This window comes from Hyperolius riggenbachi, chromosome 10 (genome assembly GCF_040937935.1).
Source record: "Hyperolius riggenbachi isolate aHypRig1 chromosome 10, aHypRig1.pri, whole genome shotgun sequence".
In the NCBI taxonomy this organism is placed as follows: Eukaryota; Metazoa; Chordata; class Amphibia; order Anura; family Hyperoliidae; genus Hyperolius; species Hyperolius riggenbachi.
The window spans coordinates 283,787,334-283,807,472 of record NC_090655.1 but is presented as its reverse complement, the minus strand read 5'-3'; the positions used below and the strand labels follow the sequence as shown (position 1 = coordinate 283,807,472).

Below are 20,139 nucleotides of genomic sequence, written 5' to 3'. Positions count from 1 at the left end.
ATCTCAACTCTCCCTGTGTGTCCCGTATCTGCAACCAGGGAGGCTATCTATGGGGAACTGCCCTCATCTCAGCTCTCCCTGTGTGTCCCGTATCTGCAACCAGGGAGGCTATCTATGGGGAACTGCCCTCATCTCAGCTCTCCCTGTGTGTCCCGTATCTGCAACCAGGGAGGCTGTCTATGGGGAATTACCCTCATCTCAACTCTCCCTGTGTGTCCCGTATCTGCAACCAGGGAGGCTGTCTATGGGGAATTACCCTCATCTCAGCTCTCCCTGTGTGTCCCGTATCTGCAACCAGGGAGGCTGTCTATGGGGAATTACCCTCATCTCAGCTCTCCCTGTGTGTCCCGTATCTGCAACCAGGGAGGCTCTCTATGGGGAATTACCCTCATCTCAGCTCTCCCTGTGTGTCCCGTATCTGCAACCAGGGAGGCTGTCTATGGGGAATTACCCTCATCTCAGCTCTCCCTGTGTGTCCTGTATCTGCAACCAGGGAGGCTGTCTATGGGGAATTACCCTCATCTCAGCTCTCCCTGTGTGTCCCGTATCTGCAGCCAGGGAGGCTATCTATGGGGAATTACCCTCATCTCAGCTCTCCCTGTGTGTCCCGTATCTGCAACCAGGGAGGCTGTCTATTGGGAATTACCCTCATCTCAGCTCTCCCTGTGTGTCCCGTATCTGCAACCAGGGAGGCTGTCTATGGGGAATTACCCTCATCTCAGCTCTCCCTGTGTGTCCCGTATCTGCAACCAGGGAGGCTGTCTATGGGGAATTACCCTCATCTCAGCTCTCCCTGTGTGTCCCGTATCTGCAACCAGGGAGGCTATCTATGGGGAACTGCCCTCATCTCAGCTCTCCCTGTGTGTCCCGTATCTGCAACCAGGGAGGCTATCTATGGGGAACTGCCCTCATCTCAGCTCTCCCTGTGTGTCCCGTATCTGTAACCAGGGAGGCTGTCTATGGGGAACTACCCTCATCTCAGCTCTCCCTGTGTGTCCCGTATCTGCAACCAGGGAGGCTGTCTATGGGGAATTACCCTCATCTCAGCTCTCCCTGTGTGTCCCGTATCTGCAACCAGGGAGGCTGTCTATGGGGAATTACCCTCATCTCAGCTCTCCCTGTGTGTCCCGTATCTGCAACCAGGGAGGCTGTCTATGGGGAACTGCCCTCATCTCAGCTCTCCCTGTGTGTCCCGTATCTGCAACCAGGGAGGCTATCTATGGGGAACTGCCCTCATCTCAGCTCTCCCTGTGTGTCCCGTATCTGCAACCAGGGAGGCTATCTATGGGGAACTGCCCTCATCTCAGCTCTCCCTGTGTGTCCCGTATCTGTAACCAGGGAGGCTGTCTATGGGGAACTACCCTCATCTCAGCTCTCCCTGTGTGTCCCGTATCTGTAACCAGGGAGGCTGTCTATGGGGAATTACCCTCATCTCAGCTCTCCCTGTGTGTCCCGTATCTGTAACCAGGGAGGCTGTCTATGGGGAATTACCCTCATCTCAGCTCTCCCTGTGTGTCCCGTATCTGCAACCAGGGAGGCTGTCTATGGGGAATCACCCTCATCTCAGCTCTCCCTGTGTGTCCCGTATCTGCAACCAGGGAGGCTGTCTATGGGGAATTGCCCTCATCTCAGCTCTCCCTGTGTGTCCCGTATCTGCAACCAGGGAGGCTGTCTATGGGGAATTGCCCTCATCTCAGCTCTCCCTGTGTGTCCCGTATCTGCAACCAGGGAGGCTGTCTATGGGGAACTGCCCTCATCTCAGCTCTCCCTGTGTGTCCCGTATCTGCAACCAGGGAGGCTGTCTATGGGGAACTGCCCTCATCTCAGCTCTCCCTGTGTGTCCCGTATCTGCAACCAGGGAGGCTGTCTATGGGGAATTACCCTCATCTCAGCTCTCCCTGTGTGTCCCGTATCTGCAACCAGGGAGGCTGTCTATGGGGAATTACCCTCATCTCAGCTCTCCCTGTGTGTCCCGTATCTGCAACCAGGGAGGCTGTCTATGGGGAATTACCCTCATCTCAGCTCTCCCTGTGTGTCCCGTATCTGCAACCAGGGAGGCTGTCTATGGGGAATTGCCCTCATCTCAGCTCTCCCTGTGTGTCCCGTATCTGCAACCAGGGAGGCTGTCTATGGGGAATTGCCCTCATCTCAGCTCTCCCTGTGTGTCCCGTATCTGCAACCAGGGAGGCTGTCTATGGGGAATTACCCTCATCTCAGCTCTTCCTGTGTGTCCCGTATCTGCAACCAGGGAGGCTGTCTATGGGGAATTACCCTCATCTCAGCTCTTCCTGTGTGTCCCGTATCTGCAACCAGGGAGGCTGTCTATGGGGAATTACCCTCATCTCAGCTCTCCCTGTGTGTCCCGTATCTGCAACCAGGGAGGCTGTCTATGGGGAATTACCCTCATCTCAGCTCTCCCTGTGTGTCCCGTATCTGCAACCAGGGAGGCTGTCTATGGGGAATTACCCTCATCTCAGCTCTCCCTGTGTGTCCCGTATCTGCAACCAGGGAGGCTGTCTATGGGGTATTACCCTCATCTCAGCTCTCCCTGTGTGTCCCGTATCTGCAACCAGGGAGGCTGTCTATGGGGTATTACCCTCATCTCAGCTCTCCCTGTGTGTCCCGTATCTGCAACCAGGGAGGCTGTCTATGGGGTATTACCCTCATCTCAGCTCTCCCTGTGTGTCCCGTATCTGCAACCAGGGAGGCTGTCTATGGGGAATTACCCTCATCTCAGCTCTCCCTGTGTGTCCCGTATCTGCAACCAGGGAGGCTATCTATGGGGAATCACCCTCATCTCAGCTCTCCCTGTGTGTCCCGTATCTGCAACCAGGGAGGCTGTCTATGGGGAATCACCCTCATCTCAGCTCTCCCTGTGTGTCCCGTATCTGCAACCAGGGAGGCTGTCTATGGGGAATTACCCTCATCTCAGCTCTCCCTGTGTGTCCCGTATCTGCAACCAGGGAGGCTGTCTATGGGGAATTACCCTCATCTCAGCTCTCCCTGTGTGTCCCGTATCTGCAACCAGGGAGGCTGTCTATGGGGAATTACCCTCATCTCAGCTCTCCCTGTGTGTCCCGTATCTGCAACCAGGGAGGCTATCTATGGGGAATCACCCTCATCTCAGCTCTCCCTGTGTGTCCCGTATCTGCAACCAGGGAGGCTGTCTATGGGGAATCACCCTCATCTCAGCTCTCCCTGTGTGTCCCGTATCTGCAACCAGGGAGGCTGTCTATGGGGAATTACCCTCATCTCAGCTCTCCCTGTGTGTCCCGTATCTGCAACCAGTAAGGCTGTCTATGGGGAATTACCCTCATCTCAGCTCTCCCTGTGTGTCCCGTATCTGCAACCAGGGAGGCTATCTATGGGGAACTGCCCTCATCTCAGCTCTCCCTGTGTGTCCCGTATCTGTAACCAGGGAGGCTGTCTATGGGGAATTACCCTCATCTCAGCTCTCCCTGTGTGTCCCGTATCTGTAACCAGGGAGGCTGTCTATGGGGAATTACCCTCATCTCAGCTCTCCCTGTGTGTCCCGTATCTGCAACCAGGGAGGCTGTCTATGGGGAATTACCCTCATCTCAGCTCTCCCTGTGTGTCCCGTATCTGCAACCAGGGAGGCTGTCTATGGGGAATCACCCTCATCTCAGCTCTCCCTGTGTGTCCCGTATCTGCAACCAGGGAGGCTGTCTATGGGGAATTACCCTCATCTCAGCTCTCCCTGTGTGTCCCGTATCTGCAACCAGGGAGGCTGTCTATGGGGAATTGCCCTCATCTCAGCTCTCCCTGTGTGTCCCGTATCTGCAACCAGGGAGGCTGTCTATGGGGAACTGCCCTCATCTCAGCTCTCCCTGTGTGTCCCGTATCTGCAACCAGGGAGGCTGTCTATGGGGAATTACCCTCATCTCAGCTCTCCCTGTGTGTCCCGTATCTGCAACCAGGGAGGCTGTCTATGGGGAATTGCCCTCATCTCAGCTCTCCCTGTGTGTCCCGTATCTGCAACCAGGGAGGCTGTCTATGGGGAATTGCCCTCATCTCAGCTCTCCCTGTGTGTCCCGTATCTGCAACCAGGGAGGCTGTCTATGGGGAATTGCCCTCATCTCAGCTCTCCCTGTGTGTCCCGTATCTGCAACCAGGGAGGCTGTCTATGGGGAATTACCCTCATCTCAGCTCTTCCTGTGTGTCCCGTATCTGCAACCAGGGAGGCTGTCTATGGGGAATTACCCTCATCTCAGCTCTTCCTGTGTGTCCCGTATCTGCAACCAGGGAGGCTGTCTATGGGGAATTACCCTCATCTCAGCTCTCCCTGTGTGTCCCGTATCTGCAACCAGGGAGGCTGTCTATGGGGAATTACCCTCATCTCAGCTCTCCCTGTGTGTCCCGTATCTGCAACCAGGGAGGCTGTCTATGGGGAATCACCCTCATCTCAGCTCTCCCTGTGTGTCCCGTATCTGCAACCAGGGAGGCTGTCTATGGGGAATTACCCACATCTCAGCTCTCCCTGTGTGTCCCGTATCTGCAACCAGGGAGGCTGTCTATGGGGAATTACCCTCATCTCAGCTCTCCCTGTGTGTCCCGTATCTGCAACCAGGGAGGCTGTCTATGGGGAATTACCCTCATCTCAGCTCTCCCTGTGTGTCCCGTATCTGCAACCAGGGAGGCTGTCTATGGGGAATCACCCTCATCTCAGCTCTCCCTGTGTGTCCCGTATCTGCAACCAGGGAGGCTGTCTATGGGGAATTACCCTCATCTCAGCTCTCCCTGTGTGTCCCGTATCTGCAACCAGGGAGGCTGTCTATGGGGAATTACCCTCATCTCAGCTCTCCCTGTGTGTCCCGTATCTGCAACCAGGGAGGCTGTCTATGGGGAATTACCCTCATCTCAGCTCTCCCTGTGTGTCCCGTATCTGCAACCAGGGAGGCTGTCTATGGGGAATCACCCTCATCTCAGCTCTCCCTGTGTGTCCCGTATCTGCAACCAGGGAGGCTGTCTATGGGGAATCACCCTCATCTCAGCTCTCCCTGTGTGTCCCATATCTGCAACCAGGGAGGCTATCTATGGGGAATTACCCTCATCTCAGCTCTCCCTGTGTGTCCCGTATCTGCAACCAGGGAGGCTGTCTATGGGGAATTACCCTCATCTCAGCTCTCCCTGTGTGTCCCGTATCTGCAACCAGGGAGGCTGTCTATGGGGAATTACCCTCATCTCAGCTCTCCCTGTGTGTCCCGTATCTGCAACCAGGGAGGCTGTCTATGGGGAATCACCCTCATCTCAGCTCTCCCTGTGTGTCCCATATCTGCAACCAGGGAGGCTATCTATGGGGAATTACCCTCATCTCAGCTCTCCCTGTGTGTCCCGTATCTGCAACCAGGGAGGCTGTCTATGGGGAATTACCCTCATCTCAGCTCTCCCACATTCACAGACATTTACAAAAAATACATAATTTTATAAAAAAAAAAACAACAACAAATAAATTGATTAAAAAAAAACAAAAGAAACCTGACAGCAGCGATCAGAGCCCACCAACATAGAGCTCTGTTGGTGGGCAGAAAGGGGGGGGGATCCATTTGTGTGCTGACTTGTGTGGCTCTGCAGTGAGCTATTAAAGCTGCAGAGCACTGAATTGTAAAAATAGCCTGGTCACTGGGGGTGGGGGGGGGGGGGGGGGGGAGCCTGTGGTCCTTAAGTGGTTAACATGTGGCCTTATTTTGACCCTTCACCTTCAAGTCAGGTAGGTCAGGACAGCCAAGTAGGTATGTTTACCATACAGGCCACACCCTCCATAAAAGAAAATAATCTGGCAGCCATTTTACAGTCAGACAGTAGTCAGTGTAGGGTGAGCTGTGCTGCTGACTGAGGGACAGATAGAGATAGGTGCTCTCTATGTAACCCAGTGCTGTGTAGCTGTGTGCCTGGAGTCAGTGTAGGGAGAGCTATGCTGCTGAGGGACAGATAGAGATAGGTGCTCTCTGTGTAACCCAGTGCTGTGTAGCTGTGTGCCTGGAGTCAGTATAGGGAGAGCTATGCTGCTGACTGAGGGACAGATAGAGATAGGTGCTCTCTATGTAACCCAGTGCTGTGTAGCTGTGTGCCTGGAGTCAGTGTAGGGAGAGCTGTGCTGCTGACTGAGGGACAGATAGAGATAGGTGCTCTCTATGTAACCCAGTGCTGTGTAGCTGTGTGCCTGGTGTCAGTGTAGGGAGAGCTGTGCTGCTGACTGAGGGACAGATAGAGATAGGTGTTCTCTATGTAACCCAGTGCTGTGTAGCTGTGTGCCTGGAGTCAGTGTAGGGAGAGCTATGCTGCTGAGAGACAGATAGAGATAGGTGTTCTCTATGTAACCCAGTGCTGTGTAGCTGTGTGCCTGGGGTCAGTGTAGGGGGAGCTGTGCTGCTGAGGGACAGATAGAGATAGGTGCTCTCTATGTAACCCAGTGCTGTGTAGCTGTGTGCCTGGAGTCAGTGTAGGGAGAGCTGTGCTGACTGAGGGACAGATAGAGATAGGTGCTCTCTATGTAACCCAGTGCTGTGTAGCTGTGTGCCTGGAGTTAGTGTAGGGAGAGCTGTGCTGCTGACTGAGGGACAGATAGAGATAGGTATTCTCTATGTAATCCAGTGCTGTGTAGCTGTGTGACTGGAGTCAGTGTAGGGAGAGCTGTGCTGCTGAGGGACAGATAGAGATAGGTGCTCTCTATGTAACCCAGTGCTGTGTAGCTGTGTGCCTGGAGTCAGTGTAGGGAGAGCTGTGCTGCTGATTGAGGGACAGATAGAGATAGGTGTTCTCTATGTAATCCAGTGCTGTGTAGCTGTGTGCCTGGAGTCAGTGTAGGGAGAGCTGTGCTGCTGAGGGACAGATAGAGATAGGTGCTCTCTATGTAACCCAGTGCTGTGTAGCTGTGTGCCTGGAGTCAGTGTAGGGAGAGCTGTGCTGCTGACTGAGGGACAGATAGAGATAGGTGTTCTCTATGTAACCCAGTGCTGTGTAGCTGTGTGCCTGGGGTCAGTGTAGGGAGAGCTATGCTGCTGACTGAGGGACAGATAGAGATAGGTGCTCTCTATGTAACCCAGTGCTGTGTAGCTGTGTGCCTGGAGTCAGTGTAGGGAGAGCTGTGCTGCTGAGGGACAGATAGAGATAGGTGTTCTCTATGTAACCCAGTGCTGTGTAGCTGTGTGCCTGGAGTCAGTGTAGGGAGAGCTGTGCTGCTGAGGGGCAGATAGAGATAGGTGTTCTCTGTGTAATCCAGTGCTGTGTAGCTGTGTGCCTGGAGTCAGTGTAGGGAGAGCTATGCTGCTGACTGAGGGACAGATAGAGATAGGTGCTCTCTATGTAACCCAGTGCAGTGTAGCTGTGTGCCTGGAGTCAGTGTAGGGAGAGCTGTGCTGCTGAGGGACAAATAGAGATAGGTGTTCTCTATGTAACCCAGTGCTGTGTAGCTGTGTGCCTGGAGTCAGTGTAGGGAGAGCTGTGCTGCTGACTGAGGGACAGATAGAGATAGGAGTTCTCTATGTAATCCAGTGCTGTGTAGCTGTGTGCCTGGAGTCAGTGTAGGGAGAGCTGTGCTGCTGACTGAGGGACAGATAGAGATAGGTGTTCTCTATGTAATCCAGTGCTTTGTAGCTGTGTGCCTGGAGTTAGTGTAGGGATAGCTGTGCTGCTGAGGGACAGATAGAGATAGGTGGTCTCTATGTAACCCAGTGCTTTGTAGCTGTGTGCCTGGAGTCAGTGTAGGGAGAGCTGTGCTACTGAGGGACAGATAGAGATAGGTGCTCTCTATGTAACCCAGTGCTTTGTAGCTGTGTGCCTGGAGTCAGTGTAGGGAGAGCTGTGCTGCTGACTGAGGGACAGATAGAGATAGGTGTTCTCTATGTAACCCAGTGCTGTGTAGCTGTGTGCCTGGGCTCAGTGTAGGGGGAGCTGTGCTGCTGAGGGACAGATAGAGATAGGTGTTCTCTATGTAACCCAGTGCAGTGTAGCTGTGTGCCTGGAGTCAGTGTAGGGAGAGCTGTGCTACTGACTGAGGGACAGATAGAGATAGGTGCTCTCTATGTAACCCAGTGCTGTGTAGCTGTGTGCCTGGAGTCAGTGTAGGGAGAGCTGTGCTGCTGACTGAGGGACAGATAGAGATAGGAGTTCTCTATGTAATCCAGTGCTGTGTAGCTGTGTGCCTGGAGTCAGTGTAGGGAGAGCTGTGCTGCTGAATGAGGGACAGATAGAGATAGGTGGTCTCTATGTAATCCAGTGCTGTGTAGCTGTGTGCCTGGAGTCATTGTAGGGAGAGCTGTGCTGCTGACTGAGGGACAGATAGAGATAGGTGTTCTCTATGTAATCCAGTGCTTTGTAGCTGTGTGCCTGGAGTTAGTGTAGGGATAGCTGTGCTGCTGAGGGACAGATAGAGATAGGTGGTCTCTATGTAACCCAGTGCTTTGTAGCTGTGTGCCTGGAGTCAGTGTAGGGAGAGCTGTGCTGCTGACTGAGGGACAGATAGAGATAGGTGTTCTCTATGTAATCCAGTGCTTTGTAGCTGTGTGCCTGGAGTTAGTGTAGGGATAGCTGTGCTGCTGAGGGACAGATAGAGATAGGTGGTCTCTATGTAACCCAGTGCTTTGTAGCTGTGTGCCTGGAGTCAGTGTAGGGAGAGCTGTGCTACTGAGGGACAGATAGAGATAGGTGCTCTCTATGTAACCCAGTGCTTTGTAGCTGTGTGCCTGGAGTCAGTGTAGGGAGAGCTGTGCTGCTGACTGAGGGACAGATAGAGATAGGTGTTCTCTATGTAACCCAGTGCTGTGTAGCTGTGTGCCTGGGCTCAGTGTAGGGGGAGCTGTGCTGCTGAGGGACAGATAGAGATAGGTGCTCTCTATGTAACCCAGTGCTGTGTAGCTGTGTGCCTGGAGTCAGTGTAGGGAGAGCTGTGCTGCTGAGGGACAGATAGAGATAGGTGTTCTCTATGTAACCCAGTGCAGTGTAGCTGTGTGCCTGGAGTCAGTGTAGGGAGAGCTGTGCTGCTGAGGGACAGATAGAGATAGGTGTTCTCTATGTAATCCAGTGCTTTGTAGCTGTGTGCCTGGAGTTAGTGTAGGGGGAGCTGTGCTGCTGAGGGACAGATAGAGATAGGTGCTCTCTATGTAACCCAGTGCTGTGTAGCTGTGTGCCTGGAGTCAGTGTAGGGAGAGCTGTGCTGCTGAGAGACAGATAGAGATAGGTGTTCTCTATGTAACCCAGTGCTGTGTAGCTGTGTGCCTGGAGTCAGTGTAGGGAGAGCTGTGCTGCTGACTGAGGGACAGATAGAGATAGGTGTTCTCTATGTAATCCAGTGCTGTGTAGCTGTGTGCCTGGAGTCAGTGTAGGGAGAGCTATGCTGCTGTCTGAGGGACAGATAGAGATAGGTGTTCTCTATGTAATCCAGTGCTGTGTAGCTGTGTGCCTGGAGTCAGTGTAGGGAGAGCTGTGCTGCTGACTGAGGGACAGATAGAGATAGGTGGTCTCTATGTAATCCAGTGCTGTGTAGCTGTGTGCCTGGAGTCAGTGTAGGGAGAGCTGTGCTGCTGACTGAGGGACAGATAGAGATAGGTGTTCTCTATGTAATCCAGTGCTGTGTAGCTGTGTACCTGGAGTCAGTGTAGGGAGAGCTGTGCTGCTGAGGGACAGATAGAGATAGGTGTTCTCTATGTAATCCAGTGCTGTGTAGCTGTGTGCCTGGAGTCAGTGTAGGGAGAGCTGTGCTGCTGAGGGACAGATAGAGATAGGTGTTCTCTATGTAACCCAGTGCAGTGTAGCTGTGTGCCTGGAGTCAGTGTAGGGAGAGCTGTGCTGCTGCTGAGGGACAGATAGAGATAGGTGTTGTCTATGTAACCCAGTGCTGTGTAGCTGTGTGCCTGGGGTCAGTGCAGGGGGAGCTGTGCTGCTGAGGGACAGATAGAGATAGGTGTTCTCTATGTAATCCAGTGCTGTGTAGCTGTGTGCCTGGAGTCAGTGTAGGGAGAGCTATGCTGCTGAGGGACAGATAGAGATAGGTGTTCTCTATGTAATCCAGTGCTGTGTAGCTGTGTGCCTGGAGTCAGTGTAGGGAGAGCTGTGCTGCTGACTGAGGGACAGATAGAGATAGGTGTTCTCTATGTAATCCAGTGCTGTGTAGCTGTGTGCCTGGAGTTAGTGTAGGGAGAGCTGTGCTGCTGCTGAGGGACAGATAGAGATAGGTGTTCTCTATGTAATCCAGTGCTGTGTAGCTGTGTGCCTGGGGTCGGTGTAGGGAGTGCTATGCTGCTGACTGAGGGACAGATAGAGATAGGTGGTCTCTATGTAATCCAGTGCTGTGTAGCTGTGTGCCTGGAGTCGGTGTAGGGAGTGCTATGCTGCTGACTGAGGGACAGATAGAGATAGGTGGTCTCTATGTAATCCAGTGCTGTGTAGCTGTGTGCCTGGAGTCGGTGTAGGGAGTGCTATGCTGCTGACTGAGGGACAGATAGAGATAGGTGGTCTCTATGTAATCCAGTGCTGTGTAGCTGTGTGCCTGGAGTCAGTGTAGGGAGAGCTGTGCTGCTGAGGCACAGATAGAGATAGGTGTTCTCTATGTAATCCAGTGTTGTGTAGCTGTGTGCCTGGAGTCAGTGTAGGGAGAGCTGTGCTGCTGAGGGACAGATAGAGATAGGTGTTCTCTATGTAATCCAGTGCTGTGTAGCTGTGTGCCTGGAGTCAGTGTAGGAGGAGCTGTGCTGCTGAGGGACAGATAGAGATAGGTGTTCTCTATGTAATCCAGTGCTGTGTAGCTGTGTGCCTGGAGTCAGTGTAGGGAGAGCTGTGCTGCTGAGGGACAGATAGAGATAGGTGCTCTCTATGTAACCCAGTGCTGTGTAGCTGTGTGCCTGGAGTCAGTGTAGGGAGAGCTGTGCTGCTGACTGAGGGACAGATAGAGATAGGTGTTCTCTATGTAATCCAGTGCTGTGTAGCTGTGTGCCTGGAGTCAGTGTAGGGAGAGCTGTGCTGCTGACTGAGGGACAGATAGAGATAGGTGTTCTCTATGTAATCCAGTGCTGTGTAGCTGTGTGCCTGGAGTCAGTGTAGGGAGAGCTGTGCTGCTGACTGAGGGACAGATAGAGATAGGTGCTCTCTATGTAATCCAGTGCTGTGTAGCTGTGTGCCTGGAGTCAGTGTAGGGAGAGCTGTGCTGACTGAGGGACAGATAGAGATAGGTGTTCTCTATGTAACCCAGTGCTGTGTAGCTGTGTGCCTGGAGTCAGTGTAGGGGGAGCTGTGCTGCTGAGGGACAGATAGAGATAGGTGCTCTCTATGTAACCCAGTGCTGTGTAGCTGTGTGCCTGGAGTCAGTGTAGGGAGAGCTGTGCTGCTGACTGAGGGACAGATAGAGATAGGTGTTCTCTATGTAACCCAGTGCTGTGTAGCTGTGTGCCTGGAGTCAGTGTAGGGAGAGCTGTGCTGCTGACTGAGGGACACATAGAGATAGGTGCTCTCTATGTAATCCAGTGCTGTGTAGCTGTGTAGTTGTGTGCCTGGAGTCAGTGTAGGGAGAGCTGTGCTGCTGAGGGACAGATAGAGATAGGTATTCTCTATGTAACCCAGTGCTGTGTAGCTGTGTGCCTGGGGTCAGTGCAGGGGGAGCTGTGCTGCTGACTGAGGGACAGGTAGAGATAGGTGCTCTCTATGTAATCCAGTGCTGTGTAGCTGTGTGCCTGGGGTCAGTGTAGGGGGAGCTGTGCTGCTGAGGGACAGATAGAGATAGGTATTCTCTATGTAACCCAGTGCTGTGTAGCTGTGTGCCTGGGGTCAGTGCAGGGGGAGCTGTGCTGCTGACTGAGGGACAGATAGAGATAGGTGTTCTCTATGTAATCCAGTGCTGTGTAGCTGTGTGCCTGGAGTCAGTGTAGGGAGAGCTGTGCTGCTGACTGAGGGACAGATAGAGATAGGTGTTCTCTATGTAATCCAGTGCTGTGTAGCTGTGTGCCTGGAGTCAGTGTAGGGAGAGCTGTGCTGCTGAGGGACAGATAGAGATAGGTGTTCTCTATGTAATCCAGTGCAGTGTAGCTGTGTGCCTGGAGTCAGTGTAGGGAGAGCTGTGCTGACTGAGGGACAGATAGAGATAGGTGTTCTCTATGTAATCCAGTGCTGTGTAGCTGTGTGCCTGGAGTCAGTGTAGGGAGAGCTGTGCTGCTGACTGAGGGACAGATAGAGATAGGTGTTCTCTATGTAATCCAGTGCTGTGTAGCTGTGTGCCTGGAGTCAGTGTAGGAAGAGCTATGCTGCTGACTGAGGGACAGATAGAGATAGGTGTTCTCTATGTAATCCAGTGCTGTGTAGCTGTGTGCCTGGAGTTAGTGTAGGGAGAGCTGTGCTGCTGAGGCACAGATAGAGATAGGTGTTCTCTATGTAATCCAGTGCTGTGTAGCTGTGTGCCTGGAGTCAGTGTAGGGAGAGCTGTGCTGCTGAGGAACAGATAGAGATAGGTGTTCTCTATGTAATCCAGTGCTGTGTAGCTGTGTGCCTGGAGTCAGTGTAGGGAGAGCTGTGCTGCTGAGGGACAGATAGAGATAGGTGTTCTCTATGTAATCCAGTGCTGTGTAGCTGTGTGCCTGGAGTCAGTGTAGGGGGGGGGGGGCTGTGCTGCTGAGGGACAGATAGATAGGTGCTCTCTATATAACCCAGTGCTGTGTAGCTGTGTGCCTGGAGTCAGTGTAGGGAGAGCTGTGCTGCTGACTGAGGGACAGATAGAGATAGGTGTTCTCTATGTAATCCAGTGCAGTGTAGCTGTGTACCTGGAGTCAGTGTAGGGAGAGCTGTGCTGCTGACTGAGGGACAGATAGAGATAGGTGCTCTCTATGTAATCCAGTGCTGTGGAGCTGTGTGCCTGGAGTCAGTGTAGGGAGAGCTGTGCTGCTGACTGAGGGACAGATAGAGATAGGTGTTCTCTATGATACCCAGTGCTGTGTAGCTGTGTGCCTGGAGTCAGTGTAGGGAGAGCTGTGCTGCTGAGGGACAGATAGAGATAGGTGTTCTCTATGTAATCCAGTGCTGTGTAGCTGTGTGCCTGGAGTCAGTGTAGGGAGAGCTGTGCTGCTGAGGGACAGATAGAGATAGGTGCTCTCTATGTAATCCAGTGCTGTGTAGCTGTGTGCCTGGAGTCAGTGTAGGGAGAGCTGTGCTGCTGAGGGACAGGTAGAGATAGGTGCTCTCTATGTAATCCAGTGCAGTGTAGCTGTGTGCCTGGGGTCAGTGTAGGGAGAGCTGTGCTGCTGAGGGACAGATAGAGATAGGTATTCTCTATGTAACCCAGTGCTGTGTAGCTGTGTGCCTGGAGTCAGTGTAGGGAGAGCTGTGCTGCTGACTGAGGGACAGATAGAGATAGGTGTTCTCTATGTAACCCAGTGCTGTGTAGCTGTGTGCCTGGAGTCAGTGTAGGGGGAGCTGTGCTGCTGAGGGACAGATAGAGATAGGTGTTCTCTATGTAACCCAGTGCTGTGTAGCTGTGTGCCTGGAGTCAGTGTAGGGAGAGCTGTGCTGCTGACTGAGGGACAGATAGAGATAGGTGTTATCTATGTAACCCAGTGCTGTGTAGCTGTGTGCCTGGAGTCAGTGTAGGGAGAGCTGTGCTGCTGACTGATGGACAGATAGAGATAGGTGTTCTCTATGTAATTCAGTGCTGTGTAGCTGTGTGCCTGGAGTCAGTGTAGGGAGAGCTGTGCTGCTGACTGAGGGACAGATAGAAATAGGTGTTCTCTATGTAACCCAGTGCTGTGTAGCTGTGTGCCTGGAGTCAGTGTAGGGGATGCTGTGCTGCTGGGGGACAGATAGAGATAGGTGTTCTCTATGTAATCAAGTGCTGTGTAGCTGTGTGCCTGGAGTCAGTGTAGGGGATGCTGTGCTGCTGGGGGACAGATAGAGATAGGTGTTCTCTATGTAACCCAGTGCTGTGTAGCTGTGTGCCTGGGGTCAGTGTAGGGAGAGCTGTGCTGCTGACTCAGGGACAGATAGAAATAGGTGTTCTCTATGTAATCCAGTGTTGTGTAGCTGTGTGCCTGCAGTCAGTGTAGGGAGAGCTGTGCTGCTGACTCAGGGACAGATAGAGATAGGTGCTCTCTATGTAATCCAGTGTTGTGTAGCTGTGTGCCTGGAGTCAGTGTAGGGAGAGCTGTGCTGACTGAGGGACAGATAGAGATAGGTGTTCTCTATGTAACCCAGTGCTGTGTATCCACAATTTCTCTGAATCTGAATCTAAAAAGGTTCTCTAATTTCTCGAACCGTTCGAATCCTGCACATAAGAATTGTGGAATCATGGTATAGTTGCCAGCAGTATAGGTACCCAGGCATAGGTGCCCACAGTATAGGTAGCAAGGTATATGTGCCTTCAGTATAGGTAGCTGGGTATATGTGCCTTCAGTATGGTAGCAGGGTATATGTGCCTTCGGTATAGGTAACGTGGTAATATGTACCTTCAGTATAGGTAGCAAGGTATATGTGCCTTCAGTATAGGTAGCAAGGTATATGTGCCTTCTGTATAGGTAGCAAGGTATATGTGCCTTCAGTATGGGTAGCAAGGTATATGTGCCTTCAGTATAGGTAGCAAGGTATATGTGCCTTCAATGTAGGTAGCAGGGAATATGTGCCTTCAGTACAGTATAGCTAGCTAAGTATAGATGGCTTCAGTATAGCTAGCAAGATTTGAGTGCCTTCAGTATAAGTAGCAGTATAGGTATCCCCCTCTGTCATGCCACTGCCGGGGTTTTGTCATTTATCCCCCTCTGTCATGCCACTGCCGGGGTTTTGTCATTTATCCCCCTCTGTCATGCCACTGCCGGGGTTTTGTCATTTATCCCCCTCTGTCATGCCACTGCCGGGGGTTTTGTCATTTATCCCCCTCTGTCATGCCACTGCCGGGGGTTTTGTCATTTATCCCCCTCTGTCATGCCACTGCCGGGGTTTTGTCATTTATCCCCCTCTGTCATGCCACTGCCGGGGTTTTGTCATTTATCCCCCTCTGTCATGCCACTGCCGGGGTTTTGTCATTTATCCCCCTCTGTCATGCCACTGCCGGGGTTTTGTCATTTATCCCCCTCTGTCATGCCACTGCCGTGGGTTTGTAATTTATCCTCCTCTGTCATGCCACTGCCGGGGTTTTGTCATTTATCCCCCTCTGTCATGCCACTGCCGGGGTTTTGTCATTTATCCCCCTCTGTCATGCCACTGCCGGGGTTTTGTCATTTATCCCCCCCTGTCATGCCACTGCCGGGGTTTTGTCACTTATCCCCCTCTGTCATGCCACTGCCGGGGTTTTGTCATTTATCCTCCTCTGTCATGCCACTGCCGGGGTTTTGTCATTTATCCCCCTGTGTCATGCCACTGCCGGGGTTTTGTCATTTATCCCCCTCTGTCATGCCACTGCCGGGGTTTTGTCATTTATCCTCCTCTGTCATGCCACTGCCGGGGTTTTGTCATTTATCCCCCTCTGTCATGCCACTGCTGGGGTTTTGTCATTTATCCCCCTCTGTCATGCCACTGCTGGGGTTTTGTCATTTATCCCCCTCTGTCATGCCACTGCTGGGGTTTTGTCATTTATCCCCCTCTGTCATGCCACTGCCGGGGTTTTGTCATTTATCCCCCTCTGTCATGCCACTGCCGGGGTTTTTGTCATTTATCCCCCTCTGTCATGCCACTGCCGGGGGTTTTGTCATTTATCCCCCTCTGTCATGCCACTGCCGGGGTTTTGTCATTTATCCCCCTCTGTCATGCCACTGCCGGGGTTTTTGTCATTTATCCCCCTCTGTCATGCCACTGCCGGGGTTTTTGACTAGATTTGGCACCGTTTCAAATGAAATTTTGGCTGTAAATAGGCCCTGAAGGTTTTTGAAGTTCACCTGCCAGTAAAGTCAGTGGGGTCCCCCGCGAACATTCGGTTTGTGGACATTTGCGGAAGCGTTTGTGATTAGTCCCTGAACGTTCATTCGCAGTGTTCATCCATCAGTAGTTTGGAGATGTATGCTGTGCCCATCGCAGTGACAGAAATCAGACGTGGCATAGATAGCCATGACAAGGACAGGAAGTCACAGCACATGTTACATCACATCCGCTGTCCTCCTGTTACTCCAACTCACATTTACAGATTGCCCAGCAAGCTCACGGTGAACCACAACTCCCAGGAGAGTGTAAGGGGCTAAAAAGGATCAGAAATCCCTCTTACTAAAATGCTATGCAAAACAGAATTGTGTCTTCTCAAAACAGAAGGTATTTGTGATTATTCAAGTTGCTGTGAGCATTTGAGGCATCCCACAATATGCAAATCACTCCTTTGTTGTCCCAGAAAGCTAAAACAAGCTAAGACATCATTGCATTTCAGCAGTTCTGGGTGTGTGTTTAGATTTCAGGGACAACAAAGAGACAATATGCATATTCAGCAGTGATGCATTGTGGGAGATGACATATGTGCACTCCAACCTGAATAACCACAAATGCAGTATCTTCTGTTTTGAGAAGGCAAATTTTTGTTCCAGCTCAAATGTGACCGAGCCTAAGTGTGAACCTACCTGTGTGATGTGATGACTAAAAAATAAGATTTTCTTTAAAGGGTTTAGAATGCCTGGTAGTCACACAGGAGGCGTATAAAGGGGCTCTCACACAGGCACAGAGGAGGTACTGAAATAAGTGTGTGTGTTTGTGTGTGTGTGTGTGGGGGGGGGGAGGGGTTAGAGGAGGCCCTGAAATAAGTGTGTGTGTGGGGGGGGAGGGCAGAGGAGGCAATGAAAGAGTAAGAGGAGGCACAACTCTGTGCAGTTTAAAAGTGGTGACATGTCAGGTTTGTTATAATGGTGCAGAGGGGGGGGGGGGGGGGGCGCAGTGAATTCTAATCACACCCCTTCCCCACCCCCACTGATCTGTCCAATAGGAGCTGCAGTGTGAAGCAGTTTGGTTCCTCATTGGATTGCAGGATGGGAGGAGAGGTACGGCTATACTGTATATATAGGAGTATATATGTATTTCTTGCTATAAGTACATATAGGTCTGTTGTCACAGATGTAACACATTGCTTCCATTGTCTCAGCAAGCTCTACAACTTACTGCTTTCCATGTATGGCCAATGCTTGATGTGTAGGGAGGTCGATGAGATGCAAATAACTCTGTACTTGTATGCAAATATCATGCAAATTGTATGCAGCTAATCACATTTTTCAGGAAGTTCATTTCATTGCCCAAATTCCAAGATACAGAAAATGTGCATGCAAGGCAAAGTTACGTGATTGGCTGCCTGTAATGAGCACAACCTTCTGCAGTCCTCTGTCAGGCTGATAACTAGCGATGGTCAGTGACATGCCAGTAACTCTGAGATGGTGAATATGATAGTCTAATTATATGTAGAGATACACAGATGCTGCATCTGCCCCATTTCCAATCTGCATTATCTTTGCTTCAACTTGGAATTATCAGCAGCTCACTGACCATCTCTAATGATAATTGCTCCTCCCCTCAGAATTCTCTAACAGGAAGTGATGATGTTTCTCTATTTGCAGGGCGGAGTCTCGGCATCAGGAACCTCTCAGAGACTCGTCTCTCTGTATCCACAGACTGTACAACGGATGATGATGTCACTGGACAAGAGTCTCCTGCAGATGTCCTGGTTATACCAAATATTCCCCCAGACTACACTCACCTGTCTAACCCTGAGGGGCCTCATACCCAGCACAGCTCTCCCCCTGCTGGAGGGTCTCATTCCTGTTCCACATGTGGGAAATGTTTTGTTTGTAAATCAAGACTTGTCAGTCATGAGAGATCTCACACTGGTGAGAAGCCCTATTCATGTGCTGAATGTGGGAAATGTTTTGGTCACAAATCAAACCTTGTCCAGCATGAGAGATCTCACACTGGTGAGAAGCCTTATTCATGTGCTGAGTGTGGGGAATGTTTTACTCAGAAATCAAATCTTGTCAAACATGAGAGATCTCACACTGGTGCAAAGTCCTATTCATGTGCTGAGTGTGGGAAATGTTTTGGTCGTAAATCATACCTTGTCACACATGAGAGATCTCACACGGGTGAGAAGCCATATTCATGTTCTGAGTGTGGGAAATGTTTTACTCAGAAAGTAAATCTTTTCACACATGAGAGATCTCACACTGGTGAGAAGCCCTATTCATGTACTGAGTGTGGGAAATGTTTTGGTCTTAAATCAAACCTTGTCTTTCATGAGAGATCTCACACTGGTGAGAAGCCCTATTCATGTGCTGAGTGTGGGAAATGTTTTAGTCAGAAATCAAGTCTTGTCTTTCATGAGAGATCTCACACTGGTGAGAAGCCCTATTCATGTACTGAGTGTGGGACATGTTTTTGTCTTAAATCACACCTTGTCAAACATGAGAGATCTCACACTGGTGAGAAGCCCTATTCATGTGCTGAGTGTGGGAAATGTTTTACTCAGAAAACAAGTCTTGTCTTTCCTGAGAGATCTCACACTGGTGAGAAGCCCTATTCATGTACTGAGTGTGGGAAATGTTTTGGGCATAAATCAAGTCTTGTCTTTCATGAGAGATCTCACACTGGTGAGAAGCCCTATTCATGTGCTGAGTGTGGGAAATGTTTTACTAAGAAATCAAATCTTTTCACACATGAGAGATCGCACACTGGTGAGAAGCTCTATTCATGTGCTGAGTGTGGGAAAAGTTTTGGTCTTAAATCAAGTCTTGTCTTTCATGAGAGATCTCACACTGGTGAGAAGCCCTATTCATGTTCTGAGTGTGGGAAATGTTTTAGAGATAAACGTAGCCTTGTCAAACATGAGAGATCTCACACTGGTGAGAAGCCCTATTCATGTGCTGAGTGTGGGAAATGTTTTACTCAGAAAGCAAGCCTTGTCAAACATGAGAGATCTCACACGGGTGAGAAGCCCTATTCATGTGCTGAGTGTGGGAAATGTTTTGGGTTTAAATCAGACCTTGTCAAACATAAGCGATCTCACACTAGTGAGAAGCCCTATTCATATGTTGAGTGTGGGAAATTTTTTTAACGCAAATTTTTGCTTGTGAGGCATTTGTGTTAAGTGTGGGAATTACAGCATTCCCTAAATCTCTCTTATTTTCAGGGGGCCTCTGTAGAAATCAGTTATCTTGATGTTAATCTTGTAGGAAATGCGTCTACAGGTTCAGTGTCATCCTCTACCTATCACAAGCCCTGCAGTGGGGATTCTATGCTGAGGGCCAATAGCTGTCCTCCTCTCCACACTATGCTGCCAGTCCCAGTAGGGGAATTTATCAGGGCACGTCACAGCTGCTCTCATGATGACGCTTTGTGTAGAGAGATGACGCTGTGGGATCCGCCTACATGAATGAGGCTATCCTTATTGGAAGATGGGCAGAGTGATGAAACTGGCCCTGGAGAGAAACAGGGAACAAGGGTTGTGCAATGTCCCTGGGATGTGTGATAACCCAATACAGAGGGCGCTGTATTCATCACAACTGTTAGTTTGGAGTACAGTCACATTTTCTCTCTATAGCAGCACTACAGGCTGATGAAGTCATCCACACTGTCTCGCTAAAGGTGTAAGATTTGCCAGGAGATGGGCACCCACCTTGAGGAGCATTCTCTCTCCCAGTGTGATCTCTTCCAGCCCACGTCACTGGTTATACACGGTGTGGCATACAAGTGTGGCATGTCCTCATGTCAGTACTGCCATGTCCATACCACATCCAAGCCCATTGCCTCCTTATCTAATGGAGAACGTTCTCCATTTAGACAATTTCTTAATTTCCACACTAAATTTGCTGTGTATCTGATTTCTTGTTCCATCTGCCGTGTCCGATATGCAGGGTGTAATATCCGGCATCTCAGACAGCGAATCTCCGAGCATCACAGGGGTCCTGGCTGGCTGACCACAGCAATACCAAATGTGGCTAAACATTTCCACCAGAGGCGCCTGGTGCATCGCTGGCTATTCCCTGTTATATGCTCCCTATTTTATTGCCTGAAGAAGCAGGACTATACCTGTGAAACGTGTTACAACACTGGGGAGAATCTAATAAATATTTGTCACTTTGAAATTGACGGTTTGTGTGTCTGCTTTATGGAGGTAAGTCCACCGCTGCCTTCCGAGCAATTTTTAACAATTTTAGTTCAATTTTACTTTTTTGGCGCCTCTGTTTATTATATACAATT

General features: G+C 50.9%; 1 protein-coding gene across 1 annotated transcript; it reads left to right on the top strand.

Annotated features, from left to right (window-relative positions):
- Positions 1 to 17,746: 17,746 nt before the first annotated feature.
- Positions 17,747 to 18,994, top strand: LOC137537259 (zinc finger protein 84-like; the record flags this gene model as incomplete). Its single annotated transcript, XM_068259346.1, has 1 exon — positions 17,747 to 18,994. A coding segment is annotated over one exon (1,248 nt), but the record flags the coding sequence as incomplete, so codon positions are not given.
- Between the last annotated feature and the right edge of the window lie 1,145 nt (positions 18,995 to 20,139).